Here is a 25,208-nt window from a genome sequence, read left to right as displayed (position 1 = left end):
TCGGTAAACGATTAGAAGTTATGGAACAGTTTTTTCCTAAAAAATTTTATATTTAAATTCTGATATATTTTAAAATTCTTTATTTTATAATTTTTAAAGAAATTTTAAGAAAACTTGGAAAAAATTTTAACTTTTCTTTTTTATAATTTTTTCATAATTTTAAAATATTTTTTTTTATATAAATGTATTATGAGATGTTATGTAAAATATTTTCGTCAGGGATATCTTCCACACTATAAAAAGTTACGACGTGGTAGTATTATATTTGCGTAAGTGGGGATACTATTCGCTATAATTGCGGTAGCGGGCGGTGAAAAGCTTTAGTCTCACTCTCAGCTTCGTTCTAGTTAGATCTGCGGAAATGAGGGAAGCTTGTCTCAATTGAAAGTTGATCGTTTACCGAACAAGTTTTATTTATAACAAGCAGGTGATGCTTTAATAGTAATTAAAGAATGAAGATAAATAATATTGAACATGGACAACTTCATTTACAGTTGATTAAATTTTTATCAAGCAGCTTTGTTATATCCTAATTTGTGAAACTCTTCCGTTTTAATTGTGAATTATCATTTTTATAAACATTTCCAAATTACGATGTCGTTGCCTGCTGCACACATATGAATATGATAAATTACGTAAATAACTTTTGATATTTTGCACAGCTAATATATAAATAACTAACTTGCGAGTGTCGTGTGTTTCTTAACGGAAGATAATGAAAGGATGAACGTATGTCAAAACGTATGGTAGATCGCAGAAATGAAACTGTGATGATGTTTCGATAGCATCAAGCTCGAGACGTTTACACGCTTCCATTATTCACCGAGTTCTCTCTATAAAAAGAATCTTTTGCAAAGGTTAAAATAAAATTGTTATATTTCAAACATTTTCCATTAGTAAATTAGTAAATTAATGTTTTTTTAGTCTCAGTCATATAAGCACCAATTTTAAAACAAAGACTAATAAGGCATTTCTAGAATTTAGATATATCTCATTATGCTTTAAAGATTCGTCGATATATATTTAAAACATCGCGCAATAGAAGCGAAATTGTTGAGTGATGAAAAACGAAAATCTATTTTGTCTATTTAATGCGAATGCGAAGATAATGCACAAATCAGACGAGGTAATGACGATGGAAGATGCGAATATCGAGTGGAGAGTTTCTTCTTTCGTTTTGACAGGAGGCAGCCATCCCACGATGAAACGCAGTTTTGAAGATGCGGGAGGGTGACTGTTACATGCTTCCTGGGACGAGAAGATCGATAGAATACATGCGCGCCTGACCACGTCCCGAGTTAGCGCGCACGAGTTCTCTACGCAATTTGTGTTGCATACGTTCGCTCTTGGATTTGTTGATTAGACACTTGTACGTTTTTCCGAGGTGTGGTCACGGAAATTTCTGAAAACGCTTGTACGATTGTTGATGAAACGGCACGAAACACAAAAGTTACTTTCTCGAGTTCAGTGCTATCGAAACATCGTCATCTCGCCGTCGTCATCGTCGTCGTCGCCGTCGTTGCCGCTGCCACCGCCGCGACGGAATTATTACGCGCACACTGACCTAGAAACGCTAAACTTGACGGGACGTCATCGTTGTTTCTTCCCGATAGCTAACAGGTCCGGTGAGTCACTTCTCTTGACCGAATTGCCGAGAGACAACGTACAACTAAAGATGTGCAAATTAATTCGAATAAATACCAACGACGTTCGAATTATGACAATAGGACTGACAACGAGTGCCTTGATACTTGACATCTAATCGTTGATGCGGTGTTACTTAATCGGCACTACCCTATCGACGACGCTAATTATGTTAACGCGCGACACTCGTAATCTCTATTTATAACTATGAAATAATGTTATGCCTAGCGGCGTTTCTCGCGCTACGCTGTTATTTCGACGTTTATGCGGTCATTACACATATTTTTCATTTCGCTCACGTCTGGAGTCTGCTTTATTTCAGAGCGTCTGTTCAATATTACCAGCACAGTACATTTGCCCTCATAATCCCTTTACTTTCTATATTTAAAATACAATATATTTAAAATTACACGAATATTTATAAAAGATAACAGGTTTATTTTTCTTACAGCTTATTGTTAGTCAGTGTTGCTCTTATATAATTTTTTTGAAATTTGTTGTAATTTAAATGTTTGAAAATTTTTAAAAAAGCACTTAAAATTTTTTTAGATATTTAAAGTTTTTTTTTAAATTATAGAATAAAAAATTTTTAGAATGTGTTAGAATTCACATGTATAAAGATTTTTAGTAAAAATGTACACCTTTATTATTATTCTAAAAGGAAATCTTTTTCTGTTATAAGGAGATATAATGAACTGATACCCGTGATGGAGATTCATTTTTTGTGATAGAAAGAGTGTATAGAAGATAGAAATATAGCATTACAATAATTCTTAAGTATATTTTAAATAATAAAAATTTACGTTTTGAAGATAAGCCTCTAAAATTGAGCTCTAAAATCAAAATAAATAAAGTATTTTGATAGTATAATATAATACATTAAATACTATTTTGTCACAAATACCTGTAATATTTATGTAATAAATTTAAATTGGTTTAAATATCCTTATTCAAGTATTTTAAATATTGTGTTAATCTGAAAAATATTCAGCATTCTGTTAATCTGACAAATATTTTTTAAAATTATTTCTGAAAAATGTTCCATTTTATTAACAAAATCTGAAAAATTTTTAAAAAATGTATTAAAAATTTAGAATAATTATATTTAATAAAAATTTAAAGAAGAATTTTTACCAAAATGAGCAAATTAAAAATCTTTTTAAACTAAATTAAGTTAAAGTTCATAATTTATGAAATTAATTGAGTTACATAAACAAAAGATAATTAAAAATGGCATGAACAAAAAATCAAGTTAAATTAAAAGTTAATTTTGAAAAGCATTATATAGAGGAGAAGAGGGTATTATGACTACTATCGATAATACGGCTATCTCTATAATCTCCGTTATTATGTGATGTATTCTAATAATTGCTTATGGAAATATTTCTTTAGTAGCCCGCCGTTTCATAGTGATGCTAATATGCCAATACATAATAAATGACAATTGTTATAAGGCATTTTTACTTTTGAACACTTCTAAACTTTTTCAAGGTACACTTTTAATTTTCAATTACATACACTTCCTCAATATTCATAAACTTTAGTGTATTATCACACGAAGGTACATACACTTGAGTGTTTTTATGTTATTTAACTTTTTATTTGGTCATATACATTTCGAGTTATACAAAGTTAAAGCAATAACATGGAATTTTGTTAATATGGTTTTTTAAGCGAAATTTTTATATCGAAATATTTCTTCGATTAATAGTTTGTTGTTCTAGAAGGTTTAAAAACATTAGAGATATCATTTTATGCTTGTTGTTTAATGTTAAACAGGGATAAAATGATATTTTTAATGAAATTTCTAATGGGATTTCTAAAGCTTCTGAACGCAGGAAAATTCTAAACAATGGAAAATTAAAAATTATATAATTTTGTAACAAGGTACTGTGTTTCTTTTAAACTAAACTAATTTTTATGGAAAAATGATTTTTATGGATAGCCATATTACAATCACGTTTTTTCTTTCACCGATTATGCAGTGCATTAGATTTTTATAAATCACGTCCTAAATAATAAATGTTTCATTACCTTGAGTCTAGAATCTGTCAAACAACACTCTGACAAATGTAATTGTTCAAGTTTCAATAGAAAATATTAATTATAAACAAAATTATTCAATAAAATGAAAATGAGTGCCATATTACCCTCTTCTCCTCTATGTATATATATATTTAATAAAATTACCATCGTAATTATACTATACGTCAATATATCGAATAATTTGTTAAAACTAAACTTCTGCTTATAAACGTAATATTAAGTTTGTTATAAAGACCACAAGAAACTCCAAGGTCAATTATTTGAATCATTGCCTTTTTTATTCGAACAATTATTTGAGAAATATAAAATTTTATTTGAAAAAACCAGCGAAATTTCTATAGTTTTATTCAATGGAGTGCTTTGTTAAGATAATTTATACAAAATATTTTATATATTAATAATACGTGTTACTACATTTTTACGAATAATTTCAAAAATCTTGTCGTTTATACTTTGAACTAAGTTTTAAAGAGTCGATGTTTTTATACATACTAGCCCACGCTTGTCTTATACTATCTTTAAGTTCTCTAATTGTTGCAAATTGTTTTCCACTTACATACACCTTGCGGGTTAGTATTCCCCAAAGATTTTGATAAAATTGAGGTCTGGTGAACGGGTGAGCCACTGCATTAATTCAATACTTTTTTCTTGAAACCATTCTTTTGTTAATTTTGAATTGTGAATAGCTGCGTTATCTTATTGAAAATTCCAGAGTTCAGAATTTCTCTGCTCCATGAACGGAATTAAAACGTTCTCCAAAAGTTCTATATAGTTTTTGGAATTTATCCTGTTTGATATCTAGCATATCGGTATCTTAAAGCAAAGTGCAGCCCAAATTATAATAGTTTTGCTACCAAAATTTTGGCTCATAGCAATATCTTGTGTTTTGCTTAAATCGCTAATAAAACTTAAAATCATCTGTATGTGGCCCATCTAAATTCAATTTCTTTTTATCGGAAAAAAACGACGTTCTACCATTCTTCGTTCCATGTCATATATGTGTTTCTTAGCAAACGCAAGTATTATTTGTTTATGACGAAGTGTTAACGGTAATTTCGATATCTTTTTACATCATTTAAAGCGTTTGGTATTTTGTAAAATTTGTTATATACGCCTTTTACTGATCAGAAAGTTTAATTAAATTTGCTTGTATTTGACCAACTGCTACATTTTTTTTGCTGCAGCACGTAAAATTAAAGAATTTTGTCTTTGCGTCAGCTTCTTATTTCCTTCGGATGATTTTTGCCATACAAATCATATAATTAATAAAATTATTTATCACGTAATGCGATCTTTTTATTTTTAAGGCAATTTCTCTTTGTTAAATAGGCTTAAATCTTTATAAGCAATTATCATAATCTTTTCTTTTGTATCTAATGCTTTATCTCTTGACATAGTCACAATAAATCAAAGTAATCTAAAAATACTTTTCATTTTACAAAAATATAGATAAAAAATCTAATACTTTTTCATGTAGTACACAGTATATCGTACACTTACTAATAAGTTAAAAATGTAAAAAATGAAAGCTGGATCTATAAAAATTTTACTTAAATTTGCAGTATGACAATAATAATCAAAACAAAAAATAATAATCAGAAATGTAGGCAAAAAAAGTTTTCGAAATTGAATTGACATTAAACAAACATTATAAATATAATTATTTCAGTTGGATAACAATTAGAACCACAGAAAGTAATTATTGACAATACGAAAAATTTTTGATGGAACTCTGGAAGGTTAACTAGAATAACATCACCATTGTAATTGTGCAAATTAAAATGTACAAACTTTAAATCCTTTATTGTATATAATTTCAAATATTCCGACTGTCTTTGTATTCATCCTTAGCGCACCTATTGCAGAATTCCATACACCAGATTTATATTTAAATTAAATAAATTGCAGGTTTTTAAAAAATGGTACCTTATATTAGATACTTTTACCCTATAGCATATTTTGCACATAATCTAGCTGTTTTTTTATGTTTGGCTATTAGGATAATAAATAAGTGACAATTTGATTCAGATCAGTTATGTCACCTATTAATTGCACACCTATTATAATAATATATTAATCTTCATCTCTTTTTTATTATCAACTCGTGACAACCTTTCGATATAGGTGAGACTTTTAATTACTGTTGATTGGCCACTGATTGCAGATAAATATCGGATAGATTTCATCAAGAAAGTAAATAAATTTACTTTAATAAATGACAAGTCTAATTTAGTTAGCTATTTTAGTTTTTTTAACAAGTAGCAAACAATATTGTATATTATTGGTAAAAGATTACCGCTCGCGCGATGGAACGAATATTGTGACTTCTATTATGATATGATGTGATGCCGGTCATAGTCAATAATACATTGGCGAGCCAGAAAAAGAACTTGTGTATAACGTGAATGAGAACGCAACAGTTGGCGATGACCTGTCTGTTGTGCATCGATTATGTTGTCTAGCAATAGATGGGACGAATAATATATACAGTATCCTATAAGGATTGGCCTAAGCGATCGTATACAGATAAAAAGGACTAAACTGATAATGAATCAAAGTGTACTATTTGTACTATTTTACGATTTCTGCAATAGTTACCTAGTTATTAATTTATATAGATTGCCGAATTTGCCCATTTTATTGCCAAATCTAAACGCGTAACGGAATACGGCTGCCAGCGATCTTATTAATTATTCTGAAGTTTGCAAAATAATGTAGGACTTTTCTGCTCAGTTTCATCTGCCCAATTAACTTACAAAAAATGATGCGGTTACTGGATCACCCCGTATATGATAATTATTGACACGCTTGTATAGAGGTAGAACGAACTAAACTGAATAGAAATCTTCTGTATTATTTTATAATTTTCGCAATTGTAAGCACGCGAAGAGATACTATCGTTCAGCGGTCATCGATTGTTACTAAGTGCAGGAGTATTACCTTAAAAAAATAACGAGTTACCATTACCGTTACTTTTTGTAAAAAGTAACTCGTTATCATTACTTGTTACTGATTTCAAAAAGTAACGCGTTATTGTTTTTGTTACTTGAAAAGTAACGATTTGTTACGGAAAAGTTTTCATACTACTATAGTAGGTTATTAGATTTTAAAATTTTATTATTTAATAATCAATATTTTATATAATAATAAGTATTAAAACTTAAAATTCTTTAAACTAGTCTATGTATAGAATATATCTTTTCTTAATATTAAATTTGTTTAATAATTTTTCTAATTCTTTTTAATAATATCTTTATTTATTACTATTTTTAGTACAATACAATTTTTATAGAAATTTAAATTAAACATTGTTTTTAGAGATTATTGTTCATTAGAGATCATTATTAAGAGGGCATTTTAATATTTATTGTTAGTATTAAACATTTATAGCATATGTATATTATAAATTTTAAATCCTGACAGTAACTATTAAAATGCTGTCTAAAATATAAACTATACATACAAAATATAAAATATTAAGATATAAATAAATTAAAAATGTATTATAAAATAAGAAAATAAATAATATTTAATTGCATTGTAAATTTTAATCTGGTAGATTATACATAATAAATATATTGTAATGTATTTTAAATTATAATTACATTTGCAAATTGTATTTATAGAGAAGAGGCTAAAAGACACTTGGACTTGTTAACTATGTACTTTTATACTATGTATCTTAAAAGAAGCAAAGAAAACATAATCGCAAAATCATCTTTTTAGAACATAGGTATTTTTCCCTGAGTTTTATTTAAATTGAAATAGTTATATTTATAAAAAAAGTAAAAACGTACAGTAATATTTAAAGTATTGAAATTTTTGCGCTCTTACTTTGACGAAAATAGAAAGCTCCCTGATGCATCATAAAATACAAGCGCGATTCATCATTGACTATTCGTGGAGTGTTCAAGCAACTCGCTTAATGTTTTCTTGACTTTTCAAGATTTGAAATGTCTAAATATGCCTCCAAATTAATATAAAATACACGCTTTATGAATTCTTCGTAAAAATTGTAAGGAACGTCCATTTCTTTATGTATATGCTAATGCATCAATTAATTCATTTCTTTATGCATATGGTAATGCATCCGTTAATAATAATGGTCCAATTGATTACTTTATACATATACAGTTATGCATCTATGCAAGTTTGTCTGGATAGATATTTACGTTTCGTCTCCAACATTCTACATTTTTTTATTCTTAGTTTATATTTCATAAACGCTCTGTAAAAAGATCACAAAATGTTCAGATACGTTTCTTCTACGCTCCAACATATTTCAACTCTTAATTTACATTTCCCGAATACTTTATAAAAAGTGCGTGAAACTTCATATTAAGCTTTAACTACACTACAACGTTCGACATTTTTTTATCCTTGATTTATGTTCCATAAACGTTTCATGAACGATTCGTAAGAAGTATACCAAACGTTCATGCTTCTTCTATATTCTAACAATCGACATTTTTCTACACTCTGTTTATATTTCTTCAATGCTTTATGAAATTGATACGTAACATCATATTTTTGGTGGGAAAAATTTTACAAAATTCTACACAATTTGAAGAAATGCTATAAATCCACATAAAAATGCTAGAATTAGAATATTTTTCTAAATTTTTGTAAAATTTATACTTTTGTAGTACGTCATTACTGCGATTTTTTTACGAATTTCTCGGTGGAGCTATGTTAAACTACAATAAACTACAACATTCTATAGAAGTGATCTATCGGTGATATATTGTATTAATATAAAGTATTCACGGCTCGTCACTTAAGTAGCAGTTTTTGTATTTACGGAAGTCAAAACACGTTGGTAGTATTTCTAACTTGAATGGATAACCGTTTGGAAATTTCCAAAAAAGTCTTGAGAAAAAGATGGCCGAATATATTTTTTTACATTAAAAGACACTTTTATTTTATTTAACGTTAAAAGAAAACATTTTTCTTTACAATATTAAACATTTTTTAAATAAAATAAGTTTGGGCATTTATCTCGTTCGGAAGTCAATCCCGTTTGTGAGTCAATATCATTTGAACATTTGAAATAACATTATCTATTTTGAAGATTAGTTTAAGTTTTTTTTTAGATTTTTCATAAGCTTATTACTCTCTATGTACAGTCGTGAGCTAAAAGGTTGCAACACATTTTCTTTGATTGTTTTTGAAATGTAGACTTGCTCATCGAACGGCGAACATTGATTCTTACCTGTGGATCCAACCAATTAAGCATCGAACCATCTAACCATCGAAGAAAATGTGTTGCAGCCTTTTAGCTCACGACTGTACACCCAAAGACTTTGATTCTGTCCATGGGGAAATTTTCCAAACTGAGAAGTTATCACTTTCTACATACTCGCAGTTCATGATTAATGAAACAACTAGAGTTTATTGGTTATTACGTTAATCATGAACTGTAAGTATGTAGAAAGATAGCGACTTTTCAGTTTGAAAAATTTCCCTATGAACAGAATCAAAGTCCTTGGGTGTACATACATACGCATCGTCAACACTTACTTTACACCAGACTTCAAGTTGTTAAAGAATGTCAACGGAGTAGGATTTATTGTCAGTAGGAGAAAGGAGATAAGATGACGAAGTGGATACGATAAGGGTAAAATGACGAATTGTTAAGTTTTCCAAGTTAATAGTAAATGATAAACCAGTAACTTAATTTATTAGAAAATTTAGATGATAATAAATAATCTTTGACAGAGTTTGATTTCAATCTGTCATAAAAGTAGATTAATATAATAAAGAAATGTGTTTTAGAAGCATCTATACGTAACTTTTAGTGTTTGTTTATAAGGAATGACATAATTATAATAAATATTTTTGTTTTTTTCTATAAAATCACAATATTGTATAGCTAAAAACGTATTCAATAACGTATTCACATTTTTCAATTTTTATGTTGCAATATTTATATTTAACAAACAAATAAACACGGGAACTGTGTATAAGATGACAAAAGTCGTGCATGGGCAAGGTAATGCATTTATGCATCAGTTTTTTCGATCTTAACAGCATTCTGACTATATATAATTTTAATAGCAATGTGTATTGTAATGTATATCACAATTTTAATAATTTTATTTTTGCAGATTGTATAAATATTTTTTGTTCCATGTACACATTTTTCTTCAACTATATTGTAATATCAGAATAGTATAAGATTATTATATAATAATAAATCCCTTTTATTTATAAGAGTACATTTTTAACTTTGACTGTTTTTCATTTTACTCAATATTAGAAATTATCTCATCCGCATATGAAAGCAAAATGACAAAGTTGACACGTCCTAAAAAGATTTTAATTAAAAAAAATTTCAATTTATATAAAAATTTCTAATTTTTATTGATAATAACAAGATGTGAATCTAAAAAAAACGGGATTGTTATTTTTACATTATCATAGAAATTAGCAAAAATCGATAAACTTTAAGGTCGTCATCTTACCTCCCCCCCCACACTCCTATTTTCTAACTTGAGCAAGAGTACATGAGAAGTAATGGAACGTTATCAAAACAAATTCTATTTTTACGTCTCGATAACGCTTCCTTACTTGTTGTGTACGCTTGCAGAAAAGTTAAGTAACTTTCTATTAACATTTCGTTTACATTTAATAAAATATTTCCTTGGTGTTGGTCTACAACCTTGCTTTAAGAGATCGTAAGCGGTAAGATTGGAGGAGGCTCCTTCGATTCGCTCAGAATAACATTTATAGGGATGGATTCTCTCAGACTTATGACCGACCGTAACGCACGAAGTTGGACTCAATCAAGCTGCGAAGTTGTCTTTTTTGATAAATCATGGAATATGAAGCTGTCATAGTCCAATGGATCTAATTAGTGCCCGGTAAACCATCATAAGGCAACGTGGGTCTGCCCCCCACCACGCATGCCTCAGGCACCTAATTATTTTAATTAGGCATATACATCTTTGTTTAATGTAACCAATACGATTCGACTACTTCAAATTAGATTGAAAATTTACTCCTAGAAACTTAACTTTGTTTGAATTAAATATCTCTTTTCCCTGTACCTCAATGGAATAAACTTACCTGTAATATGCCCTATCGCTTCTCCGATCCAACGTAATCCTCAAAGCTTTGTCATCTCTGCTAAATATACATAACTTTGTCTTGGCAGCAGCAAGCGTTAGTCCCAAGGAGTCTAAAATATCGGATACATGAGCCACGACTTCCTCTATTATTCTAAGGCTTTCCTCAATTAGGTTAACCGATCAGAACACACAAACATTATCCGTGTACTGAATCAATTTGCAAGTCCGGGAGTTGACGACTTCTAGATCAACTACATACCTGTATATTGAGTACAGTTGGGAGCTCAAAACCCTTCCCTGTGGCAGTCCCTTGTACAACCAAAAAACCTCCTCCGTCATATCTGCACCACGCCTGATGAGCCGATACGAGATTATATACGAAGCGATACATTCCCGAGAAAATTCCCAATCTGGTCATTTTGTCAATAAGATTATCTACGAGGACATTGTCGTACGTTGAACATATATCTAGAAAAACAGCCGATACCGCTGTGTCGTTTTGGACTCCTTCCAACGTCTCGGCATAAAGAATGGCCAAATTGTCTGTGCAAGATCTATTTCTACAAAATCCGTATTGAGAGTTCGGAAGTCTATAATGAACTTCAAACCACTACAACAGTCTATTGTTAATCATCTTTGTTAATCATCCATTATCTTGCATGATGCCATGGATATTGGACGGAACTTTACACCGTCTGTTTTAGGGATGAACGTAATGAGATACCTGCTCCATTCCATCGGGAAAGAGCCAAGTTGAAGGATACCATTATAAATACATAAGAGGAAACACCTAGCGAGTGGGGTAAGTTTCGTTATTATGAAATAGTCTATGTTGTCCAAGCCTGGACTCAAATTCATTCGCAGATTTCTAAGGGCATGTGTAAGTTCCTCAGGCGTAAACGGCCATGCAAAAAATCATGATTTTCATGACCAAAGTAGGGCGCCCGCGATGATACCTAGCCACATCTAAGTTCCTGTATTTGCTCTCTAATTTTATCAATCTTTTCGGGTCTATATTCTTTGCTGGTCTTAGAACGGTTATATCTGGATTGGAATTTCTTCATTGTCTGCCACACCGCTGATGAATCTAAGTTTTTCCTAAGACTTTCGCAAAAAGATCGAAAGCTGTCCTGCTTTACTCTACGAATTTTGCCTTAGCGACACTTTTTTTATATTCAATAAAGTTCGTCTGTAATCCTATATGTTTGAACTTAAGAAGAGCCGCCTTGCGCAATCTAATCGCTTTGTCACATTCATTCGACCACCATGGATACTGAGAGGGGAGGGGGGGAGGGGAGGGAGTGACAATCCTGCCACCTACATTTCTGCGTGGTCTCCGCTTAGGAGTTGCACAATCAAGAACACTCTCTATGATCGAGATAAACGATGGATAAAGAACCTGTACATTCATATCCTCGTACTCCGGTAAGTTTTTCAAATTCCTATCAAGAATAGTCTGAAATGTGTCTCAATCTGTATGGCGTTGTATAACCGGGGAGTTCTGTGGAATCTTTTTGTATCATCAAGTTTAATTCTAAACTCCATAACAATGAAAAAATGGTCACGCATCGTCTTTCACGCTCCAATTTAACCTAAGGGCCAACGAATCATGAACTATAAACAAATCGATAACAGCATTACTATGATATGAACTCTAATTCTTCTAGAGCATGCCATAAATTAGCGCCTGCTTGACAAGTGTGTAACAAGCCTCAGACTACGTTGTGAACGTTAAAATCTCTCTCGAAAAGAGCCTTATCACTGATCTGCAAGAAAAAATTATTCCATTCTTGACTAGATCTAATTCCTCCATTTAGAGAGCGGTAACACGATACCAAAGTAATTGTCTCATCCTTTACAAAAGCTCTATTGTGCATATTTCAATTTTATCGTTGCATTTAAAAACATTCTGGACTCTCTTGTACCTTATGCCATTATGGATCAGTATTAACCCCTCCCCCACGTTGTTGCGATCTATCCTTCCTTACCGTGTCGAAGCCTCTGAGCATGAAATCTTTATCCAGCGTAACCCACGTTTCTGAAAAAAGAAGTATATTAAAGTCTTCGCAATGTTTATCTAGTTCATTAATTCTCGGCATTGCCGATTTTGCATTCTATTAACTTATTTTTAACGAATTAATATTATTGTAATTTGTTTGAGTCATTAGCAACTTTAATTTTATGTAAGTTATTTAAATGTAAATCTACAGTCTGTTTTAACCTATCGCACAAAACTTCCAAATCTGGAACAAACAATATAATTTTAATTAAATTATTTATCTGTCTCTTAACGTCCCCTTTGATCCCCTTAACTAACGCTAATTTATAGGATATATTTTTCTGTGTATTGCCCTGTGAACTTCCAGCGACATGTTCCAGTGAAGTCTCTCCCACTCGTAACGACGGGAAAATCCTGATGGTTTTGACCGGAATTGAAGTCGATGTTCTTGTGTTCTTTTCTACCATTGTTCTTGCCTCTAGAAAAGGAACGTTATTGTATGCCATAATCTTCGAAATCTCCACGTGCTTCACAAAGATGAGACACGTATGATCCAGTGTACTATGCGGGCCTCCGCAGTTTACTTCTTCTCCAATTGACAGACGTTCTCTTATGATGAACGATGTTCTTCCGCGCAGGTAAGACAAGCATCTGGTTTCTCACAAAATTTGCTTATGTGACCAATACGGCCACATTTAAACTATAGCCGGACGGATTGGACCGCTCTAAGGATGAAGACACTCTTCGGGATGACCTCACCCCTTATTTCCATACAGACTGACTCTGATTCTTTGATTGCTTTTGTCAGTCTATTACGGCGTTTGAGTCAAAAAAGATTTGCAATGAGAATATTTGAGTTCTCCTCTTTCAGGATTGATTTCAGTTCCAGCATAGATATGTCTTCCGATATCTCACCAATAACCATCTTCCTGCTGATTTTGTATTTGAGTATAGAAGTGAAACAATCCCGCTTTGCACACGCTTACGACAACGGCGGCGAGAGCGCAAAGGATTGCAGGGAGAGAATTAATTTCGCACTTGATTTCTTTTTGGTGGAACAGAATATCTATTTTATTGCAAAAAATAATAAAAGTACGTATAACATAAACAACTAATGAAACTACAGAATAACGCAATGTGATATAAAAAGTGTGACGGATAGAACGTAATGTATCACGAGACGGACGAACGGGAAACAGACAGACAATTCGCGGAATTATTTAAACGTGTTCGGAGATTTAAACTCTACCTGTTTACAGAAGCAGGTGCCTAGGGCACGGCCTTGCGGCGTCGTGCGCGCGTACCGAAGATCGCATTCGTCGGCGATCAGCCATAGCCTCACGCTATTTATGGCGTTTGGGGCGCTCGTAGACCGGACGGCCGCGCGGACACGGCGGTACCGCGTTGCGAGATTAGCTGATCGCGTAAACGGCGCGACCCGTGGCGGTTAATAGATTTTGGCGGATGGCAACGTCCACGCCAAGAGCACTTGGTAGAAACATGGAATCCCCCCGTACTCCTGGTCATGGAACGTTGCCGGTAGCAGGAACTGGAGTTCGCTGGATGCCGAGCAGGCAAGATTGCTTGTCGAAGCCCAAGGCGTTTGAGCCCACGATACTCGGCAGAAAGCGGGATCGGAGTGGTCGCTGGCAAAGATCACTTCGCAAAAGCCAAGATACCTGACTCCCGGACGAAACCTGGGTGGCTTCTTTTTGAAATGGATTTGGAGACAGAAGAGAGCCAGGAGATCCATTCTCTCGCGGCTTATATACCCTAGCTCGGTGGTAGGGGAATGCTTGGGAACCGTTGGAAGTGAAGTCAGCATCTCCGCCACACGAAATCGGGCACGGAAAAGCGGCGTACTCTCAAACGTTCGAGATCGACGACGACTGCGCGTGCGCGCCAAGATTACTATTGCGCGGATGCTTCATTTGAACGCGCGAACGTAAAAACTTTATCGGTGCGTTACGCCTTTCGCTACTGTCCGGCGGATGTTTGGCCGGACAGCATAAAACGATAGACCGTCCGGGGGGGGGTGGCGACAGGACGGTTCGTTACAAAAGCCGTAATCTCGGCCCCCTGAAAAAAAATCTATTGCTCACTGCACTGTTCGTTTTTGAGGGAAATTTAGCTTTCCACATATCTCTCGAATATTTGATAATTTTACTAAATTTAATATTAAAGTTCATTAATTTTCTTGATATCTGGATTAATGGCATTGGCTTCTTACGCGTCTTGCTGTCTGATTCAACTCGAAAATGTACCACGAAGGGTGCTCTGGAGAAGGCATCATATTTAGCTTTCCTTTCTGTTACCACGGATGCTGTTTTCTCACCTGTTTCTTTGATTTGATTGGGATATCCTTCTGTCATACCGGCGCATACTATTAGTACCAATATTGTTAGCGTGAGCCTCTGTTGAGGACAAGTTTGTCTTGCTCCTTTTGCTTCGCCTTAGCTTTTTTGCTTTCTCGAGGTAATTTCTTGCTGAGCTGTTCGATATTTACAGACATATCCTCTTCCTCTGTGGTGGCCTCGCTTCAATGCATTAACATTCTCCACCTTCATGTTGTCTTCTGAACTTACTGGTAGTTCTTTCTGAGATCCTTCTTTTATGAACCGCAATAGATCCGTCTTGATTTCATCGTAATTTGGCGACGGAACGTGCTCGCCTACCGGCGATGTGGTCTGACACTTTAGATGTCCCACGCGCCAAGCTGCATTACGTGGGCTCCTTCCGGCAAGCGTTATATTAAGTGACACCAAGTGTCTCACTTAGTTCGCTTAGCTTTACATTGATTGAATTGACTTTTAAGACTTGAGTACAGAGATTAACGTCCGTTCGCAACGATCGCCAGCACGGAAGACGTTTTCCGCTATATTTTCTCCAGGGTAGCAACGACACCTGCTGCTAAGTGGTCGTATTTCGTCGCGCTTTAATGTTTGGCGATAGATCAGACGAATTTGGTTATTGTTATTAATTTATAACTCATGTGAAAAGTGTAAAATATACAAAATTTTTCTTACAAAATTAACTTTCTACGCTGTTTAATCCGTTTTACTTCTATGCAAGCATTGTGTCAATAATTACACAGTTACACAGAAAAGAAAAAATCATGTCCGAGAGATTAGACCCATATATCCCTATGTATTTTGAGGCTCCGTAACCGAATATGATCTCAGAATTGCACCATCAGATCAGGATTTTTTTACCCTCAAAGAATTGCCAAACGTTATTTAAAATTATACACTATTCAGCCCGGTAAAAAAATCTTGTTTTGATGGCACAATTTTGAAGTCATATTCGGTTTCAGAGCCTCAAAATACATAAGGATACATGAGTCTAATCTCTCGGACATGACACGTTTTTTGTGTGGCTGTGTTATCAGACATCCTGTGTATACAGACTAGCTTATGTAAAGTGTGAAAAAAGATGTTAATTTTGAAAATACGCATTACAGCAAAAATTGTTCCAGACAAAAGTTATATGATATGAAAAGAAACAAATAATGGTGAAATCAATTTTGGAAAAAGTTAATTTTTTAAAGTCTAATGAAGGTCGTAGACACTTTTTAAATGATTTATGAGATATTACGCGTTTTATTCTAGTACTTTACTTTAACGTAAAATATAACATATTTCGTAAACTCATTTATTTTTTAGTAGCTATCTTAAACCTTTTATGTACAGAATAATGAGATGAATTAATTGTTGTAAAGAAAACACTCTGTTACTTTTTAAAATAGTTGCTTTTCAAAAATATGCAATTGTACATTTTATTAAAATTAATCGTAGATACGTTGTCGTCACATTAATTGATTTATATGATTATTCTATGCCTAAAAGTAGTAAGGTATAATTTCCTTCAAAATAATATATGAATGAAGAGAGATTCATAAGATATATTTTAGACATTTTGACATTACATGTCAAAACGTGTGTTAGAATAAAATATAAAATGTCTCATAAACTATTGAGTTTTCAATAAGTTTTATGTACAGAATAACTAGAGAAATTAAACTACATAAAAAAAACTTGACAATTTCATTTAAGAAACGGCAATCTTTATGTAATTTTTAAAATTTAATTTTCAAGAAAATTGATTTTATTGTTATTTTTTTTCCTCTAGATCATACAACTTTCATCCTAAATAATTTTTGCTATTGTATAATGCGTAACTTGTCGCACTTTAGATTGACTGCCCTGTATGTATACACATACGGTGTTTATAATGTTTATTAATATTTCAGAAATGGTTATACAAATACAATACATTCATGTATGTATGTGTGTATGTACACACAATATAAAATATATATATATATATTTTTTTTTTTTTTTTCATGTATAGAAATTTATATTAAGAAAAGAGGATATTAAAGGGGGCCATATTTGGCCTAGAACTGATACCTAAGTTAAGAAGTTTATGGAATTCTCTGGTATTATGCAGAATAAGAACAATTATAATTCAAATAAAACAAGATGAGTTAAAGACCCGTGCTGGGTGTTGTGCGCCAAAAACAAACAAATGCCAAATAAATATAAACGTTTCGACCTTTAATCAACAGTCTTCCTCAGTACAAGACATAGAATCTATAAGAACAAGCATTCAAATTAATGCATCGAATTAGTTGACAAATAAAAATCTTACCAAATGTGAAAATGCGACATCCACTTACAAAATCGTAATATGTCGTAAAAGCCGTAGTATAAATAAATAATCTCGAGGACCGTGAATAGATATCGTTTCCGGAACATGATCTGGTAAAAACAGACCGAAGAGCTACATAAAGAGAATATATAAAAACTAAAAAGGGACAACTAGCAATAATTTAGAACAAAAGGTATTAAAAGTCAAAATATAAAACTAATAAAAAAGAACAAAAAGTAATAAAAAGTAGAAAGCTGTACAAGTCAAAGTAATAACATTGTAAAAAGGAAAAACTAAAGACCACGAGTAATAAATATAATAAAATGAAATCTGTACAAGTCAAAGTCGTAAAATTGTAAAAAGGAATGTAAATAGTAAAAAGAAAATTGTAAAAATATTGATATATATATCATATCTATGAGTTCCGAAAACTACATCTTACAAGAGGCTACTACGAATGTCACAACACAAGTAAGAAACGAACGAAAGAGAATTGTCAGAAACAGAAGGATAGGAGTGGAGAGAAGGAAAGGATAAGACGTTAACAATATAATGACTATCGAACCAAAATATAAAAATATAAAGAGGAGGGCTACTGAAAGTGCTGCGCGGTTGATTTTGCGCGAAAGTAAATAGTCATTTACAGACTGAGAATCATTTAATCGATTGACATTATTCTTTGAATGTTTGGACTCTCTTTGGAGTCATCATCAGCAAAAAATTTTTTTTTATAAAAAATACATAAATCGAAAATTCGTAAGCGATCGTGTCTTCTTAACAAATCAGTACTCAAGCCATCGCCGATCCCATATGGTTGTCACTAGCGTTTTGTCGAGTCCGCAGTGAAAAATATTTCAACTTGATATGAGGGAAGGTTTGATCACCCTATAATTGATGCTGTGTAATAGTAACTTTTAGGAGTTGTAGGTTTGAATGACTCACCGTTGAAAATCGACGACGACTTGCGAAGCCATGGATAAGGCGTTTTACATTAGTAATTATCGAACGGAATTAAGAAATGCCGCAGTCAGTACAAGATGTTTCCAATCAAGCGGTTCCCAATATACTGGTCGTTAAGCGTAAATAAAGCAAGTCGGAGATACATAAATTCAATAGGATATAGACAAGCAACTCAAAACAATAAGTATAAGTCGTAGAGAATATAAACAAAAGTACATAACTCCGCCGTGAAGAAAATGTGTCCGTTAAATAAATAAATTAATACATAAATGTTTAAAAAATACTAGAGAGTTGGATCTTAAAAATACATAGATAAATTAGGTGCATGAATAATTGAATAAGTGAACGGACGCGTAAAAGGTTCTTACTCTAAAATCGCAATTTCTCTAACAGAGAAAGATACGCATGATGTAAATATTCGGTGTCCGATTGTGAGTTCAGGCCATTCTTTTGCATCTGAATGTGCAACATTTCAGACACTAATCGTTTACCAAGAAAACGTTCAGAGTCAAGGATTTTGATGTTCTCCCAATCGAACTTATGATTAAGTTCTACCCGGTGTTCAGTAATTACGGAGGGATTCTTAGTGTTCCAATTAATGTTGTTGCGATGTTCAGTTATTCTTGTTTTCAGTTTCCTGCTTGTCTGGCCTACGTATGAAGCATCGCATTTTTTACAAGCGATTTTGTATACAATATTTTTCATAGAACTCGTTGGGAGAACATCCTTTTGTCCTTTAATAAACCTGTTTAATTTGTTAAGACTAAAAAAGGCCGGTTTTACATTTAGATTCTTCGTGATGGATAAAAATTTTTCAGAGATATTGGGAATATATGGTAATAAAAACCAAGGAGTTTTTTCCTCTACAGTGGAATCATTCGTGCTCTCTGTTTGTTTGTGTGTGTGTTTATAAATCAGTGATTTCAGCCAGCTGTTAATAGTCACAAAGATGAACTTTACAGGGTAGTCATTATGTAACAGTATATTAATGATAAGCTCAACATTCTTTTTATGGAAATTAGGATTAGATAATAAGAATGCTCTGTCAACCATTCCCATAATTGTACCTCTTTTTTGTGTCAGTGGGTGTGCCGAGAGAAAATTAAGGTATCTACCTGAAAAAGTAGGCTTGTGATACCAGTCAAATTCTAAACGTGTGTTTGCCTTGCTAACAGTAACATCTAAAAAATTGATACTCCCCCCCCCTCCCCTATTTCTATTGTGAATTGAAGACGAGAGTGAAATGAGTTAAAGGTCGATAAGGTAAAATCAATTGAATTCTTCGGGACAGCTGTCACAATATTGTCAACATATCTGAAGTAGAACGGTAAACGTATTCCGATTTTCTTCAGAGCCTTAGTCTTCAGATCTTGTATCACTAAATCGGCTATTACAGGGGAGAGAGGGGACCCCATTGATGTGCCTAATTTTTGTTTATAAAAATTATTGTCAAAGGTAAAAAATGTCGAGTTAAGCAACAATTCTACGGCTTGTAAAAATTCGTGCTTGGGAATGTTACATTTAATCTCAAGATGTTGCCATCTATTTGAGAGACTGTTTAGTGCTAACTCGACTGGGATGTTCGTGAATAGTGACACAACATCTAGAGAAATTAAAACGTGATCAGCCTCCAACCCTACCCCCTTTAATTTTTCAATTAGTTGGAAACTGTTCTTAACCTTGCTGAAGGCATTTGGGATATTGTCGGATATGATTTTGTGTAGATATGTTGCTAGAGCGTACATAGGACTATCAATTGAAGATATTATTATTCTCAAGGGACATCCCGGTTTGTGAATTTTGGGAAGTCCGTACGCTCTCGGGAGGTTACCGTCACTACAAAAAATCTTTTTATATGTTGACGGCGTGATAAAATTCTGATCTTTCCATCTCGTTACAGCGTTAATTCTAACTTGGAAAGGGTTTCGTAACTTGGCTAAATCTCTCTTGTTCACTTTATTTTGACCGATCCTGCTTCTACAATGGCGTTCCCGAGAGAGCGAGTCTCGCCCTGCCGCTCGTCCTCGATCCTAGATCTGCTGCTCGTTCGCCATCTGCAGGCGACGAACAGCGCTCGCGGTTACAGAGTGTTTACCATAGGGCGCGCGCGATATGAATTAGAATTGTCGCTTACAGTTAGCAGTCCACGCACATTCTTAGTCATGCTATTAGTTGGATCCTTATTAACAATTTCGTAGGTGTTTTGGTCTTGTAGCAATCCCAGCATTTTTTCCTTATATACCTGGCTGTTCAAGGCTACAGTGATGTTACTCTTATCAGCTCTCGTGAAGATAATCTGGGGATTCTTCTGGATGAAATTAAATGTGAATTTTGTTAAAAAGTTCAATTTGTCATTATTGTCATTCATCTTTTGCGGAAAGGATAAGAGATTGTTAAAAATTGGTATCGCAGAATTTCTCGTGTCTAAATGTAATGACGGATTAATTTTTTCTAGATTGCTTTCGAAATTCTTGATGTATGTAAGAATTATTTTATTTCTGTCTATTAGAGGTAACGAAAAATTTTCTCCGAGTTGCACTAACAGTTGAGATGTGAGTCAACGATAAATTTATAAACTATTTATCTCGAGTTTCATATATAGATGATTTGATTGGTTCGTTGACAAACTCTTCAGGGTTGACCTTGATTTCAAGTTTGTGCTTACGAGAGATACCACTGTTTGAAAATGTTGGTTTGTTGTTGTTATCCGAATAGTAATATTGTATCGGTTTAACGTTTTCAAATAACTGTTTTTTGTTTTTTAGAAAGAGCCATTCCAATTTCTTGTCCAATTTGTTATTTTCGTGTTTTAAATGTTGTTGGAACGTGTTTTCCCAAAAAATGTCTGACAAATGTAAATAGGTACATGTCGCGAGATCTGTCTTTGAAGACAGTAAATCTGCATTTGGGAATGGTTGACAGCTCTAAAGGCGTCATTTAATTTGATTTTTAAAATTCTAAAAATAAATTGATTACAAAAATATTCCCATTTATGTTTGGATCGAAAATGAGAAAAATTGCGCTTATGATTAGAAATATGATACAGGTGTGGCGGAGTTATATTATTAATGCAAGATCTTAAAAATCTAATGCAAATCTTGTTTCTAATTATGATCTTGTGATGTTTTATCCATAGCTTCATCAAATTAACCGCAAATAAACCGAAGGTCGTAAAAATAAAGTTAAAGAATGTTTGACGCATTTTGCAGCCAGCGTAAATTAACAATATAATAAATAAGACTCTCGAACCAAATAAGATGTTAAGGAGGGGAAATACGTTCAAGAATCGGAAGATACGCGTCAGGAAGAAGTTTGGTATCGCTCTGTTGAGTCCTTTTGAGTGTTTTTTGATATACAACATTTCAAATATCGATCTTGTTACAAAAGATGGTTCTTTATCTAAAAATTTCTACGTTCTCTCAATCAAAATCGTGATTATTCTTGATACGATGTTTCGAAATAACTGAGGAAGAACAAGCTTTTTTAATATCTGCTTTGTGTTCAGAGACTCTCGTTTTTAACTGACGTTTTGTCTGTCCCACTTAAAAGACTTTAAAAAGACTTGCAATCTCTACAATTGATTTTATAAACTATGTTATTATATGATAGTCGATCAATATGATCTTTTCCCATGGTTACAAACTTATTAAGTTTATATGGAATTATGAAGGCTACATTGCAATCATACTTATTAGGGAACGACAAAAGTTTCTCAGATACCGGATTGATGTAAAGAATTGTGAAATACTTTGTCACATCCTTATTCGCTCACTCAGTGGCATTATGAAAAAGGTATTTTAATCTAAATTGGATCATGGAAAATATGAAATTTAATGGGTAATTGTTGTCAAGTAAAATGTTAACCAAAAAAGCAAAATTCTTTTGATCGAACTGCGGGTGTGATAATGAAATAACTCTATCAAGCATACCAAAATCAATACTCTTTTTATGACACAACGGGTGATGCAAAAAAAATTGAGTTATTTACCCGAAAAGGTAGATTTACGGTACTGATTGAAAATAATCACATTATACATTTAATCAATAACACAATAAGGAAACTAATTTTATCCTCTTTTTCCGTCTCCAATGTGAATTGTAAGCGGTCATGCACAGAATTGAATGTGTCAAGAATATAAAGTAATGAGTATTCGAGCGCCAGCAATATGATATCATCTACGTATCTGAAATAAAATGGTAGATAAAACGGAAGATTTTTTATCGCAGTATACTTCAAATCTTGCATGACCAAATCAGCTAAAATAGGAGACAACGGAAATTTCATTGATGAACCAACAGAACTGTTTATAGATGATGTTATTAAATTTTAAAAAAGTAGAGTCTAATATTAAATTGAGTATCTTGAGAAATTCATTAAAGGGAATCAGAGTCTTTTTATTTGGCATTTGTTTGTTTTTGGCGCACAACATCCAGCACGGCTCTTTAGCTCGCCTTGTTTTATTTGAATTGATATTCATATGAGCCTTAAATTTTGTATTTGTTTTCAATTTTTTAACAATTATAATGTTCCATTGTTTTTGTGATGTGATAGCCCAATGTGATAACCAAATTCTATTAATGTTTTTATTTTACTCAAAAATACGTCCAAAATAACTATGCTGCTTATTGGGGGGACATCGCATTGAGCAACCATATTGGTGATACGCGGGCACAGTATTTCTTTTCTAACTATATCTAGGAAACAAAAGATCTCAGCGAAATGAAACAAAATGGATTTTAAAGCTAAAAGTGCGTCTTCACGTGGCGTAAAGGGATTTATAAAAACAATTTGCTGCGGATGTTTCAACATCATGAAGACTTTCCAAATCGTCGTTTTTCATCTATTTGATATCATTTTGCTCAAAATTGTAATGTAATATAATAACTAAATTCAACAAATTCCTGTTCAGCACGCAAAAATCTATTAACATCGCAACGTCTCATTACATCCGCCATAAAATTTGTCTATTTTTGCAAATACGTAGTATTATTTAATAAGGAATCCTGGAATTTTCGGACACCCTGTATATTATGCAAACTAAAATATCATGCTCTGTACATTTACTAATAATCTTTTTGAGCACATAAGTGCGTAATTAATTTTATTTTAATAGTATAATGATTAAGAAACACTCATATGACTACTTCAGCATCAATTATAAATTCCAATTTTTTGTAACTTTCCCTGGGGTGTGCATTTAGTACTACGATTTCTAACTGGTTGTGAGCATCTCTAAGTAGCAGTTGAATGTGATTAGTTTTTACCTATAGATCTAATCAATCATATTAACCCTTAAACATATTTTATCCAGGGAATTATAAAGGATAAATCTTTAAACGCAAATGAAAAATTGTTCAAAAATCCACCTTTCCTTTAAAAAATCATATTTTTGAAACAAAATTTTTAAGGACTTTACAATACAATGTTTTAAAGCTAAAGAGTCATATTTTCAAATAAAATTATATTATGATTCTTTTTAAAAAGTATAAAATGTAACAAGAAAAATGTGAATTATTTTTGATTAACTCAAGGTGTGTAAAATTGAAAATTAATGTGTTTTATGACATATTTCGGAACCCGCGCAAAAGCCCCCTTCTCCACAGTATTATATCTCAAACAGTACAAAATATTTATAAAACAATTACTAAATATTTATAATATTTATTTTAATATTTTATAAATGTTTATCATAAACATTTAATAAATGGTTTTTATGATTTTAGATTTGACAGGTCATAACCTTGGGCTCTTCCCCAAGGCCCCGAGGGGTATACATAAAGTATTTCCCCTCCGTAAACAGAAAAAAAGTCATAAATATTTATCACAAATGTTTCAAAAATATTTATGATAAATATTTTGAAAATGTTTATTAACCGTTATGATAAAATGTTTTTATTATACTTTTCTATCTGTAAAAGTGCATTGCATCAATACTTAATTTTTTGAAGTTTATTGTTGTCGCGTTTCTGATGTGCTGATTGGTTCTCATTCAGCACTTACTTCGTGAAGGCTGTCATCGTGGAGATCGCATATTTTGACTATGTGTATTGAGAGTTTAATAGTGTAACATTAAGTTTTTAAACAGTAATTGATAAATACAGACTCTTTGTAACAAATATAGATGAAAACAAAATTTGGCTTATAAGAGTCGATAGGAAGTATTTGTGTGCACATAAAATTTATTAGCAATAAGACATGATAATAAAAGGCGTACATTAGACGCTAGTAATTTTATATCATAATTTTTACAATAAAACGCAGACGTTTCGACTCACAATTCGAGTCCTCTTCAGTGCATTCATATCCAATACGAAATTTTCTTATGTGTTGAAATCCTCATTGTGGCAGCGTGTCAATTAATAAAAAGCAGTACAGCAAAATAATTTCCATTTGTATACGTTAATCTTTATGTCAATTGTTTGAACAGTGAGTTACCTTACATTAGGACACATTAGGAACTCGATTTGTATAGAAGTTTTGTGCAATTTAAAAATATGCGTTATTTCGGTTTTCTCTCTTTCTTTGAATGCGTTATATATTATTTTGGTACAGATACAATAAATCTTTTACAAACTTAGATTAAATATAATAAGCGTTTAGTAAAAACTTCTGTACTGTTTTTTTTGTGCGTTACTGTGGCTCAACCTCTTAAGACAAGAGTGAAAAATCACATAATGTGACGCTTTTATTCTATTCTGAGATTCTTTTAACTGCGAGATACAAAACTCTCGTGTCCACCTAGCGGCAGTACTGTGTACTGTTCGAAAATTTAAATGAATAAAATATTTATAAAAAATGTTTTTAAAATATAGTATTACTATAAATGTTTATTTTTTAT

At 32.5% G+C, this 25,208-nt stretch overlaps 1 protein-coding gene across 6 annotated transcripts in view; it reads left to right on the top strand.

Annotated features, from left to right (window-relative positions):
- The first annotated feature begins 298 nt into the window (after window positions 1-298).
- Window positions 299-25,208, top strand: part of LOC105203181 (tubulin polymerization-promoting protein homolog) — a 62,128-nt gene continuing 37,218 nt past the window's right edge. The window contains exons 1-3 of one of the 6 annotated variants that reach the window (XM_039459156.1): window positions 303-427; window positions 1,185-1,620; window positions 11,465-11,562. Coding sequence is in view for 1 of the 6 variants with exons in the window: in XM_026140457.2 (XP_025996242.1) it covers window positions 1,427-1,625 (199 nt within the window). In the remaining 5 variants the exon portion in view is untranslated. Of the gene's footprint in view, window positions 428-1,184; window positions 1,626-11,464; window positions 11,563-25,208 lie in introns of those variants that run through there. The other 5 variants (XM_026140457.2, XM_026140459.2, XM_026140458.2 and 2 more) reach the window with 5 other exon arrangements.

Source organism: Solenopsis invicta, chromosome 16 (assembly GCF_016802725.1).
Source record: "Solenopsis invicta isolate M01_SB chromosome 16, UNIL_Sinv_3.0, whole genome shotgun sequence".
Lineage (NCBI taxonomy): Eukaryota > Metazoa > Arthropoda > Insecta > Hymenoptera > Formicidae > Solenopsis > Solenopsis invicta.
This window is presented reverse-complemented; position numbering and strand designations above follow the sequence as displayed.